The sequence below is a fragment of the Lipophrys pholis genome (genome assembly GCF_963383615.2).
Source record: "Lipophrys pholis genome assembly, chromosome: 14".
NCBI classification, from domain to species: domain Eukaryota; kingdom Metazoa; phylum Chordata; class Actinopteri; order Blenniiformes; family Blenniidae; genus Lipophrys; species Lipophrys pholis.
This window is the reverse complement of record NC_137633.1, coordinates 14,141,908-14,154,635: the sequence shown is the minus strand read 5'-3', so window position 1 is coordinate 14,154,635 and position 12,728 is coordinate 14,141,908. Positions and strand designations below refer to the sequence as shown.

Sequence of the window (12,728 nt, the reverse complement as noted above, 5' to 3'; positions counted from 1 at the left end):
CAGAGAGACACTCAAACCTGCGCTGTGGAGGCAGAACCATGTTTACATGAGCCTTGGAGCCAAAAAATAAATAAAAAATAGAGAGAGAGAGAGAGAAAAGGCAAGTGTGACGACTAGACCGGCTTAAATTTGAAAAGAAAAAAAAAGATATAAATAACACAAGCAGATGAAGACGGAGTTAATCAAACAAAGCTGGAAAAAACAACCTGACAATTTCTATTTGACACATTTGGATGCTGACAAACAAGCCAAAGATAACGCACGGATTGATTGCTGTGAGTTTCTCTCTAAATTAAGCCTCTTACCTGGTCGGTAATTAGGAAGTGAGCAGACGCTGGTATTGAGCGCTTTGAGCGCCTGAGCGAGGCAGTAATTGTTTTCTGTTGATTACATGGCCTTTTGACAGAAAAATGGGTCACTGCAGTGGTGACCACTAACTTGGAGGAGAAGACCTTCCAGTGCACGGCTATTACACAAGAGGGAGGCAGCTTTTACACGCACAGGTTTCCTGTATTTGTGTCATATTGTTAACCCAACTTTTGAAATAATACGCAGTAAAGGACACAGCCTTACTTTCTCCGTCGGCCAACTGTGACCATTCTTTGTGTGAATAATAGCGTCACATTACAGCAAAACTCCCTTTTCTACATGTGGAAGAACTTTTGTCCTGTAATTATCTCGTTTCTGTCCTCATTGGCTGCCTTTCAGCAAAGCTAACACAGCTTTTTCCCCTCCTCATGTTGACTGGCTGGTCGCTCAGCAGTTCTGTGGTTAAATGTGCTTCCTTTTAGGTCATTATTGTTTGAATTTCTTTTTAAGACTAAGCCAAGTCAAGCTCTTAAACAAACATGTTTCCCTTACATAACTATGGAAAACCCTTGAAAAGAACCAGTCAATATTCCAGTTAACCTAGGTTTAAAAAAAAAAAAAAAAAAGGATCCCCCTCGTTTTTGCAAGATTTCCATTATGTTTATTGTATTGGAAGCATCTGCACATATTTATCCTGGACAGAAGCGTTAAAATGCATGACAAGTTATTACTTTCCCATTCAGGGACTTTCTATATTAGTATATGACAATATGGAAGGGTTTTTTTCCTTGATTTGTGGCTCCATCTTCTGGTAAAATTCATGAGACAAAGCAAAACCACTTGTCCTGCTAACTCCCATCAGAGAAACGCCTCAAGGGCCTCAGTAAACACTGAAAAGACTTTTGCTTACTCTTCTTTGTAGCCTTATCCCCATGACGTACATTAAATGCTAAAGCAACAGGCTTTAATTTATGGATGGTGATCCAGCAGATTAAGAAGGATTGCTCAAAGATAAATAAAGATGCCCCTCGTTTTTTTACCACAGTTGAACTTTTCTTGGCCGTGCTGACTGGTTGTCCTGACAACCTTATGTCAGAGTCACAATATCCCCTGTGTGTCAGCTCGCCTCATCTATCCAGATGATTGCGTTTGGGCAGGCCGAGCCTCGGTAGGGCTGTTTTTATCTCAATGCAGAAGAGTCGGTTAGGCGTTTTCACAGTGTACAAATACCACTAATGCACAAGAGATGAAAATATAATGTTATTTCAAAGTCACAGAATAGCATGAAAAAGAAGAAAGAAGCTAAAGTTACAGACACAGACGCACACAGTGAAAGTTCGGTGACAAATAACTCTTCAAATAGTGGAGAACATGCATAAATGCATACCTTTAAAAAAAAAAAAAAAAAGTTTGATATGTGGATGTATTTTTAAAAGTCATCAAAGTTCTGAGATAAAAAAAAAAGGGACATCTTTGGAACAAGTGATTCAAGTTTTTGTTCCCCGTCGCATGAATAATTTTCATGCTGCAGAACCAAGATTTATAGATTTCAATGAGACACTTAAAGACACAGCATAATGCTTATTTGTACTATTGTATATTTCACACCTTCCTGTATATTTGTCGTTATTTGTGTAGCACTGTCATCGTTTTTTTTATTTTTTATTTCAGGTCCATACAGGGGTAGGGAAAAACCCCCCAAAAAACCAGACGTGTTTGTATAAACAGGACATGTGTCTCCCATTGATGCGTAAAAGTTCTAGTCCATGTCATGTTTGTCTACCTGGAAGCGAAGAGGCACAGGAAGCTTTATTGGAATACCCGGCAGCAGGCAGCTGGCCTTTTAAACACTCTCCACAGGTTTGGTTTTTTGTTTTACTAATATTTGGTAGATAGTAGTTTGGTAGTTTCACTTGTTGCTGCCCACATTGAGCAGTTGAGTCGTAAAGAGAAGTTCTCACATATGTTCCCCTGCTGTTGGGGAGGAGATTAACATATTTTCCTCTTCTGCTGTTAAAAAGCAGCTGACAACATGACTTTTGAGAAGGATATGATACAGCTACAAAACTATGCCAAACCTGGAAACTTTTTTTATATATATATATATATATATATATATATACTGTATATATAGTCGTTCCCTAATTTGACAAGTTTCCATTTAGTGATGGAGGAATATGCTTGAAAGTGGGAGAAGTCGGAGAAACCACAGCTATGTAGCAAGCTGGGCCGTGGCCTCCATCTTGCAGCAGAACCGCCCCCTCATCTGGAAGCTGTTGAATCCTTCTCCAGATGTGGCCGCCTGATCTCTTTAATGATACACCGGTGCAGGCTGAGAATAACAAAAAATAGGGGTTGGCCATAACACAAACAAGCAGACAGAAAAACCGAGGCTGGAATCAAAGATTGATCGTGTATGTTTTTGCTTTGGTGACCGGAAGAATTACATTCAACGCAAACCTTTTGTACAAAAATCATGGACTTGTTGCATAACCATTTGGATGTGTCAGGGTTTCTTTCTTTTTTTTTTCCCACAGTTTTGTTGTGAAGGTCCTGCAAACAAACTCGAGGTGATCCCGTCTTCAGACTCAAGTGGAAACAAACTAATTACGGCGATGTTCTGCTGTTAGGTCACTGAACGAGGTCTGCAGCAACGCAACTCCTGTGCATTTCCTCCCAGGAACATTGGAGAATCTCTCTGACATGCAGCACATGTGAATGTGTGTAGAAAGCAAGAATTTCAATGCCGAGACATCTGGGACTTGCTGCCTGTTTTTTAGGGTTTCCCCCCCCCCCCCCTCTTCTTTCACACTCACAGTTTAGTCAAACGACAGGTGTCTTTGACTTGGTCGTCTTCCAGTGAGAACAGGTTGCACAGCTGTCTGGCACACACATATGTGCACACACACACGCACAGGCAAGCAAAGACACACAAAGAGCAAAGAGGCACTTAATGAAAGATAGCAAACAACATTTTTACTCGGGGTGGGCTCTGGGTGCTTGTCGGACAACTTCGGCTTTGAGGTGCTCCCGCTGTGTCTTTTGTATGTGCAAGTGGACCGAACAAAAGCTTATTGAGGAATCTCTGGGAAGCCCAAGCTGTTGGAAAGGAATGCCCCCTCTCTCCTGGCCCAGTCCTCGAGTCTTAATCAGTCACCACAACCTCCCTCACGAGCTGACAGGGGCACTCACTCTTGGCCTCACTTGCCTCAATAAAACTCATCATATGCATACAGAGAGCCAATGAGATGGACACGTCGCTAATGTGATACAAGTAAATCAAAACGTATTCCAAACTGTTTGGTGTCTGAGCTCTCAGGCCATGTGTTTCCTAATCGAGGACATGTTGAATAAAGACAAAATGTGTCTTTTATAATTCTACATGTTGCTTGGAATAAATCATAAATGACTAAATAAAACTAGAGAGAGAAGTTTTGCAGCAAAAGTGGAAACAGTTTTTATCCAGTAGAAATAATGGCAACAAGACGGGTGTGTGTTCCCCTATAAGAAGGCGGAGTTTTCTCCCTGGGGTCCTGCGCCAAACTCTGTTATGCAACAAATACTCTGTTTCCCATCCTGATTTGGACTTACTCGAAAGTTTATAGGCTGTGGGTCAGCCTGGAATCCGTTCACTGGACGTGTGACATGGTATGGCTCGTGAATGCGTCAGCAGCTGTAGAAGAAAGATATTTGCAAAGAAAGGCGTCTGTCAGAGGCTTCTTATTAGTCCGATAACTGTCTCTTCGGTCGTAAAACTGATTGAAAACTGACCTTGGACTGTGCCAAGGACCATGCCTTTGGTGGTTAATGTTCAACTCGACATGCTCTCGCTGTGCCTGATGAGGAGGGATTTGGAGATGGTAGTTTGACTCCAGCTTTCCACAGACGCACGGACATGGGCACCGGGACAAGCCGCGGGAAGAAAGTGGCACCTGCGTGTGTCAGCGAGGCGAGCGTCGCCAAAACTGCGGCCGGCGTCGCTTCGCCCAAACGAGACGCGACTTTATTCAAGCCTCTCAAAATCCACGCGATTTTACGCAACGCGCGTAATCGCGCGCAACCGGACTGCCACAGTGAAGGGCAAGACTCCGACTTTTCTGCGGAGGACGATGATGTAGATGGAGAACTGGATACCGTTCTGGCAGATTACGAGGAGCGAGGTGAGAGAGTTTCTGTGAAGAAAAGTCCAACGAAGAAGTCTTTCATGAGGTCCAGGACTTACGGACTGTGCCACTTTGGAGGGGGAGACGCGGAGGACGAGCCACGTGTGCAACACAGCGGGACGACTGATGTAAACAAGAAGAACAAGTCGGCTTTTACGCACTCCGAAAAACACGCATCTCCGTGTCCCAAACAGCAAAATGTAAGTGCATTGGGTTGATTCACTCCATGAGAAATGTTATTAACGAACCTGCACTTCTGCTTTATTCAAGATACAAAAACTTTACTGTTTACTCTCTTTTCTTTTTTTTTTCCTCTGTGTGGATTTCGTCTGTCAGTCCTCCTCACAGGGCTTTTTGACAAGAGGGGCTTTGTTTGGAGCTGTTCCCACACCAGACAAACAATCGTAAGTCTTATTAAATAATTGATGTCAGAGCTCAGTGGAGTAATAAAACGAGAAGGGCCAGATCAAATTCACCTTTAAGGGATCGAATACCTACCCATTATACTCAGGGCAGATTAGACTTGGCAGACTTCACAGGAAAGGCACTGACACAAGTGTTTTGTTCGAGGTGAGTGAGAATAAGCGCCAAGGAAGAAAACATTTAAATGCAAGCATGTTGGATAGATCATCTAGTTTTGTGGCATCCAGGATGATTTCATATGGTTTGATTTTTTACCAACGAAATGACAGGTCCTGTACAGAAAAAAACTTTCAAGCACACATTGGGTTTTTCTGTTATTCTGAATGTTTCTGACATGTTTCTCTTCTCTCTTTCTCTCTCCAGGACTTTTGGCAGCTGCCGTAGCTCTTCTCCCACCACGCCAGTCATCCTGTACGACGGATCAGAAGAAGAGCTGATGGACACTATTGAGAGGGAGTTTAGTTGACCTCCAGCTGAGAACACTGTAGAAATGCTGCTCTAGTTTTCAGCAGATGGCATGAGGTGGTTCGTAGACCATATTTCTTAAAGAGAGCGAGAGAGGAAACCAGGGTTTACTCTGACAATTTTCTCACCAGGGCCGGCTGCATGATTTGTACTCATGCAGGGCCGCCAGGACAAATGCAACATTGTTCGGATTAAACTTAAACCCCCAATCGTGGCCTTTACATTTATCCAAGTCTTATTTAACAACAAGTAGCCGTGTAATTGCAGAGTTATAACACCGACTTGAACTGGTGCCAGGAAGTTCTCTGTTAACTGACTGAGGCCTCCTTGGTTTGTTGTCTGCAGCGGCAGGGTGTCGCTGTCATCCCTTCAATCCTGCCTGCCTCCCGCAGAGCGTGCACTTATTTGTTACCCCATTACTGACATTGCTTCGTCTTGTTTGTCATTGGGTAAATGAGTGAACAGACGATTTCAAGACACGCGACGCTCAATCATTTTGGAATGTTTCGGCTGCAGAGTTCCACCCGTTGGTTCTTGAGCTGTTCGGGGCGTGCACAGCGCTACACTTCTGACATACATGGCAGCCCTGTAAAGGTATGTTTACTTAAGGTTTCCTTCCTGACCACAGTCCCTGCACTTTTCCACCCATTCGAAAGGAATGTGTGGCACCAGAGAGAATTCTGCTCACGAGTTATGACCACATTTAAACAGTGAAACATGCTGCCACTTAGTGGCAAAATACAGTAACTGTACATTTCCATGCACATTATCTGTGTCAACACAATTCATCTGTCTCTGGCAAAAGGTCATTCTGAATTTTGCTTTCTGAATAAAATGTACTCGGAAAATCCAAACGTGCACATGTTACTTTTGTTTTACTGCAAGAATAACCGGTTGCAAAAATACACAACAGACAAAAACCTTCCAATGTGCCTTTTAATCATCACAGCCATCAGAGTTGGTGAGTTTTTCACATTAAAGACTGTACAAAATAAAATGTGCATTTGTAAAACAATAAAATACAAGTCCATTAAACATTTTTGCACAATATATGTATATATATATATATGTAAAAAAAAATAATGTTCAAACTAAAGTTTGCTGGAGATATTGACACTAAAGCCAGTGCAGTACTTTTTAGGTACTTTTATGGTAAATTAAGTGTATAATGTAAAACAACAGTTGGCATTCTTGTTGTTTTTAACTCATGTTTTGCTTCTTCGAAGGCCTGTAGAACGATATCCTCCTCTGAACTGCCTTCTGCAGTTTGGGAGGCAGGAGAGGGAGCTGCTTTCTCAGCTTCTCAGAGTTTCTCAGATTCTTTGCGATGTAATCCTCACAAATCCTGTCGGGAAGAAAAGACACTGGTTTCTTTTTCTGGTAGAATTTCGAGAGCTGAGACCTAAAAAGCAGGATATGTTTTAAATAGCAAATGTCTTAATGAAAGTTCTCGCCAAAATACCAACACACATTTACCAAAATCATTGTTAAATAATATTTTACTTGTGTTTAATAAGCATATGTGGATTTATTAGCGTTTTGTTAAAGGACTGTGTTCTGATGTCATTGTAAAGTAAGAAAATGTTTTTTTTTACCTAAACAGAGGATAAGGCTGCATCTGGAAAACAAGTGCGTCGTTGCAGTGACCCTGAAATGAAATATGAAAAGTTTTTATTGATCCTGTCAGAGTATTTGAGATACATTTTATATCTTAGCTTATTCAGAGAACTGTGTGTTCACCATGTAGGTGTTTTTTTTTCCCAGCATGAGCTCTATGTAAGATTTTATGTTAGCTCGATATGACAGCTTGATAGTGGGTACATTGAGTTTTCATACATAATATTAAAAACTATAATGTGCAAAATGCTGCAGGTATTAAACAGAGACATTTTAACTGTAATTTAGAGGAAATTCAATGACAAATGTCAAAAATAAATTATATACAGCTGTTTCAACAAAACACATGATATGTAAATTGTATTTATGTGGAGTTTTTTGCGGACATGTTATGATTAATCTTATCATAACAGATAACTTCAGCCTGTTTCCCCACAGTTTCCACATAGTCATGTCTGTTATCCTTTGGATGTTTTCAATATCGATTTTGAGCTTGTTTGTTTCTCAAGTATATTAGTTTGACATGTGATGATCGCCAAAGCTTTCTGAAAATCAGAATATGTTTCTGTTTTGCTTTTTTTTTTTTTTTTTTTTTTTTTTAAACTTCAACACTATCTTCTGTGAATACTCACAGTGTCGACCAGAAGGATGTAGTCACAACTTCCCCCAAACACGATCACGTCTGAGTCTTTCCCTGGACATGCAGTGTGCCACAACCTTAGAACAAGAGAAAGAAAAACAAAAAATATAAACATATAAAATCTGATTCTGAACTCTTAGAAAGGCCGATCAATGTTAAGTACATTTAACTGAAAATACTTGTACCTTGGTTTATTCTTAAAAGGATGCTCGAATTCTGTCCATTTCTTTGTTTCAATGTCGAGCAGCCAGCCATCGCCTGATGGAGACAATAACAGTGAATGAGAAAAAAGTTACAATTTAAGAAAGTGATCCTAATTTTAATTAACATCGAGGCACATTGTCTTACTCATCGGTTTGCAGTCGACGCTGAGACCTCCAAACAGGAACAGAGCAGCATCGGACACTGCTGTGAGTGTGTGCCATGATCTTCCCACTGGAGTGGAGGAATCTGGGAGTCTGGAGAATAAATTAGTATTTATAACAACCGTTCATGTAATAATGGCCAATGTTGTTATCATTTTGGCTTTTTCCAATGTAATGAAGCCCCATAATGTAATAACTCGCTAATACTCTAATAAGATCCATTGATCGAATAACATTTTGCCAATAATGTAATTTTTATTTTCCCTACAAAATTCTTACAAAATGTACGTTTTTCCATGATTGAAGTGGCATTAAAATAATCATTTCAACATGTAATAACCGCAGTGAAAAAAAGAGGTAATACATAAACAAAGCTGCAATTTGTGAAAAACAAAAGCCTCTTTTTGGCAGGTTTTGTGCAATTTGCTAAACTAAAACAGATATAGTGGATGGGATAGTCGTCATATTACTGCATAGAGTGAACATACTTAGAAACATTCTCTCCCAGTCAAGTTGTTAAAAATCATTTACATTATTGGCCTTATTACAATCAGAATGACCAAAATTATTACCAGTCGTTACAAAGACGTGGAAATTAAAATTAAAATGGACGTTTCTATGACGACACACAGAAACAACGAGAAATCCGTACAAAATGATGGATCTGCAACAGATGCTGTATCTTACAACCTTCAACACAACAATACAACAAACATACATACATTTCTGACCATGTCCATGAATCAAGGTTTAGGCAATGAATGTCACTTGTTCTGGTTTCCTGTATTAAAAAAAATAAATCATAGAAAATAAATAAAATGGCCATTTCAATTTGCCCTGAAGCACTGAAAAGCACGTCGGGCTCTCACCATGACTCTGCCTCCACAGACGTAACCTCTACAGCCCAGGGTGGCGCTGGCGTGGGCCGCCCTCGGAGCGGGAGCGCGGCCCTGCACACAAAGACACGCGGAAATGTCATCAGGCTCAATGTTGGATTCCGTGTCGTATCTATTCACATGAGTCACATGTGACTGACCTGGAGTTTTGGTGGTTGACCCCACGTGGATTTCGCAGGATCAAATATATGAACTTCATTGTTCCAGCCCCAGAAAACATCTTCCACCTGCACAACGACAAAACAGCTAAACAAACACACTTTGCTCTTATTCAAATACGTGTCATACAGAAATAGATATAATGTTTCATTGAAACTATCATTTCTAAATTATTCTTTTTAACTGTGAGTCAAAAACAGATGTACAGTCAAATAAAATAGAAAATACCCATGATGTTTCATCTATGATGAAGCTTCTGTTCCTGCTGTCGACGTCAGTCAGTAGCTTGTGACCATATCCACCAAAGTAGATGAGCCTAGTGAGATCAAACAGAACATTAACACAGATACTGCCATAGACAGTAAGTTTCTATTCAGCGGGTTCCTTTACCAGAGGGTCACCACAGCAAATTAATAGAACTTGTCAGGTTTGAATAGTTTTTTTTACACCGGATGCCCTCAAACATAAGTCCCACACACTGAACACGATGTATCATGAAGAGGACAAGGACATCACTGTCATACAAGCGCATATTAGAGATGACAATGGCCGTCACTCAGCTCTCTTTCCCCACATTTCACTGTATAAAATACACAATGTATATGGTTTAAAAACACAAACTGTGGTTTTTACAGGAACATGCAGGTCCAATATTATTTCAGCATAGCAAACGTTATAAAAATGAATAGTGTGCATTTTCAGTCCCAGCTGAGTGTAGGTCCAGGATTAAAAAAAATAAATAAAATGCAACTAAAGAAACAGACAGGTGATCCAGATACTGAAGTTTTGAATCTATTTTTATCCGAGCAGCACTTTTGATCTGCTAAGTCTGTCTTATCATCTTCAAAATACATCCTTCCAAGAAATATGTAGTAAAATCTGTTTAACGAGAGCAGAAAACACAAGCCAAAGCCACATCTTTCCAAAGATGGAAAACTTTTGAGTAAAACGCATGAAACAGAGCAAATTTGAGTAAAACTCATCTTTTCACAGCGCTTACTTACCTCCCACCATAAACCCAGCAGGACAACTTGTCTCGAGGCGATGGTGCAGAACCAAACTCGTGTATGATCTTCCTCCACATATATTTACCGTCTGTCAGGTCCACGTGGTAAATCTATTCAAAGGCACATTTATTCGGTTGTTATGTAAACAGTGGGTCACATCCATCCATAATAAAAATCCTTTTTACAGTGAGAAAGGCTCATTGTTCTCTTCCTTTTGTCACGAGTTAATGTCCCCATATCATAAAAGCCTTTCTATGTAAACACCCTCTAAATTAATGTCATTGATTTGATCGTATACGTGATAATAGCCTCACTTGATTGGTTTGTCCATTGTCATCGCAACCTCCAAATATGTACATGTGTCCATCCAGCGAGCAGCCGCAGGTCCCCGACATGGAGGGAGGGACTTCTCCTGTCATGTGAAACACTTTCCTTCAAAAATAAAAGACCAAAAACAGGTAGAAATTGATATTAACTCTTATATTCATATATTTGAGAGCGGCTAGAGACAGAAAATGTAAATGTACATTATTCTATAATACTGACTACTGAATTTATTTTGCCTTCTCACCATGTACCTCCTTCTAAGTCGTAAACCCAGATTTCATCGCTGGGCAGGAAAACCTCATCTTCAGCAATCGACTGTAAAAGAAAAGAAAACATGTTTATCACAATTAAATCAATAATGCAGCTGCAGCAACTCTGAAGTTTATTATTCTAATGTCACAAAATAAGTGCTCATTTCCAAAAAACCCAAGTAAAAATCTTTTAAGTCATTTTAGTAAATTCACAGGGATTTTTTTTAAATGGTTCCAATTTGTGAGTTACAAAAATACTGGACTTTATTTTCCATGATTGCTGAAGGAATGAAATGCGAAGTTGGGACAATTGATGATTTATTAAATAGCTATTAAATCCAAAATAAACAGTTAGGACTTCTTAAACATAACTACTGCATCCCCAATACCCAGAAACAGTAACATTTTCTTACTCTAAGTGTTGATAATGGCCAATTCTTTGTACTTTGTACACTATTATCACATAGTCAGGGTTGGGTGGGGGATTGTAAGCACTGTTAGAGACAACTCATCCGCCACACACCTGCCTCAGCTTAATGTGGGTTTTCTATAAAACTTCACAAGACAAAAGTGGATATTCATTTATAAGTTATTGTGTTATAAGTTAACTCTTCTGCACATTAATAGTCAAGGTTACGACCAATAACAATGGCCTGAAAAACATGCGTAACCCTATGCCACCCAATCACTCTGGACTCCTCGTGACCTCAGGTTTTGGGACATGAGGCCCTCTCACTTCACATAATGTTTCCCAAAATTGTGGAGAAAAAATGTCATACCTTTCTATAATTAATACATTATTAACAGTATATTTGTGACGTGCCACTGACACATGTTCACTATGTACTCATGATACACAGGGACAGTTTTTATGTATTTCATTGGGTTTCTGCAGAAATATTTATTCTGAACTAATATTTATGTAGAATTAAGTGAATATAAAGTTGTAATAGATGAAAATAATAACGATCATGACCTTTCATAAAGTACTACTGTACAGATATTGTATTGAGCACCCCCCTGCTCACTGTTTGTGTCAGCAAATGTCCTCGATACAGTAAATACCTCACCATGTATCCCCCCCACACATACAGCAGGTTGTTCTCCACCACAGCCGTGTGTCCGCTCCTCTCCCGGGCCACCAGCTCCGAGCAGTGCCTCTCAAACTCCTCATCCATGACAATGTGCTGTGGAATACAGGACAGACCAGGAGCAGCAACATAAAACAGCCACGTTCGGTGTCACACAGCCAACAACGTTCTCCAACGCTTCCTTCGACAACGACAGTTTCTGAAACAAACTCACCAGCTACAAAGCTCTTAAAGTGATCGTGGATTTTTCTCTCATATTTAGAAATTCAGACACGTTCGACGGCTCGATGACAAACACAATTCGGGACGCCCCGTCTCGATCAGCTGTGTAAACACATATAATAAATAAAACACTACTTCCGGTTCTGGCAAGTTTTCAGAATAAAAGTTTTTTAAGACCCACGTGACGCAATTATTATTATTTTTTTAATTATTCTTCAAACGTGCAAAAATAAATTAACACTACGTGTATTAAAGTATGTAAGGAAAGACTATATTTCCATTTGTATACAGTAGAAAGGATTTTGATTAAGTACAGTGAACTTGACTTTTTACATTTCTATTTAATTGAATATTTTCATATTTTCTCAACATTTCTGTGAGTTTTCAAGTTGTTCAGACATGTTAACCTAGATGAATAGAATAGAATAGAATAGAAATACTGTATTAGTCCCAGAGGGAAGTTTTTTTAAGGTGTTGTTCCACACAGAATATATTGAAAGAAAGTTAAGTAGTTGACAGGATAAAAGTTAAATGGTTTTAAATTTAAATAAGTACAGGCTTTACACTGACTAATGTAATTACAGAAATGATGAAAAACAGAAAATAGTAAACACTATTTACACTATTTACAGGGAGCAGGCAGTTATAGTGTTATGGATTTCCATGTGTATGCATTTACATATATATGTCGAGATAGGCACGTGTAAAATGTGATAGATTTATTTTGTGTATATGTATATTCATACAGTATACATGTATTTATTTCTATAGATGACTATATTAAGGGGTTTTA

At 39.5% G+C, this 12,728-nt stretch overlaps 2 protein-coding genes across 4 annotated transcripts; one reads left to right on the top strand and one right to left on the bottom strand.

The window, feature by feature from the left end:
- Window positions 1-3,892: 3,892 nt before the first annotated feature.
- Window positions 3,893-6,389, top strand: LOC308119585 (uncharacterized protein). Its single transcript, XM_080479683.1, has 3 exons — window positions 3,893-4,672; window positions 4,809-4,876; window positions 5,259-6,389. The coding sequence occupies exons 1-3, from the start codon at window positions 4,205-4,207 to the stop codon at window positions 5,359-5,361; spliced, it is 639 nt and encodes a 212-aa protein (XP_080335809.1). The 5' UTR covers window positions 3,893-4,204; the 3' UTR covers window positions 5,362-6,389.
- On the bottom strand, window positions 6,279-12,071 carry LOC308119584 (kelch domain-containing protein 1). 3 transcript variants are annotated; one of them, XM_080479680.1, is made up of 14 exons: window positions 11,928-12,071; window positions 11,693-11,809; window positions 10,616-10,686; window positions 10,359-10,476; window positions 10,042-10,154; window positions 9,266-9,353; window positions 9,019-9,105; window positions 8,852-8,932; window positions 8,705-8,763; window positions 7,966-8,075; window positions 7,803-7,875; window positions 7,610-7,694; window positions 6,956-7,008; window positions 6,279-6,705 (listed from the first exon to the last, which is right to left on the bottom strand). In XM_080479680.1, exons 2-14 carry the CDS (start codon window positions 11,798-11,800, stop codon window positions 6,561-6,563), a joined length of 1,191 nt encoding a protein of 396 aa, XP_080335806.1. In that variant the 5' UTR covers window positions 11,801-11,809; window positions 11,928-12,071; the 3' UTR covers window positions 6,279-6,560. The 3 variants fall into 3 exon arrangements, with proteins under 3 accessions (XP_080335806.1, XP_080335808.1, XP_080335807.1); XM_080479682.1 differs by having other exon boundaries at window positions 6,280-6,705; window positions 11,715-11,809; window positions 11,928-11,963; XM_080479681.1 differs by lacking the exon at window positions 6,956-7,008 and having other exon boundaries at window positions 6,574-6,705; window positions 11,928-12,058.
- Between the last annotated feature and the right edge of the window lie 657 nt (window positions 12,072-12,728).

Bases quoted from the DNA above. Each gene is read 5' to 3' on its own strand.
- LOC308119585 (XM_080479683.1), top strand. From the start codon at position 4,205: ATGGGCACCGGGACAAGCCGCGGGAAGAAAGTGGCACCTGCGTGTGTC. The intron at 4,673-4,808 runs GTAAGTGCATTG...TTCGTCTGTCAG, and splicing joins CGTGTCCCAAACAGCAAAAT to TCCTCCTCACAGGGCTTTTT. The intron at 4,877-5,258 runs GTAAGTCTTATT...TTCTCTCTCCAG, and splicing joins CCCACACCAGACAAACAATC to GACTTTTGGCAGCTGCCGTA.
- LOC308119584 (XM_080479680.1), bottom strand. From the start codon at position 11,800: ATGGATGAGGAGTTTGAGAGGCACTGCTCGGAGCTGGTGGCCCGGGAG. The intron at 10,687-11,692 runs GTGAGGTATTTA...TTTCTTTTACAG, and splicing joins ATGTGTGGGGGGGATACATG to TCGATTGCTGAAGATGAGGT. The intron at 7,876-7,965 runs GTAAGACAATGT...TGTCTCCATCAG, and splicing joins CGTCGACTGCAAACCGATGA to GCGATGGCTGGCTGCTCGAC.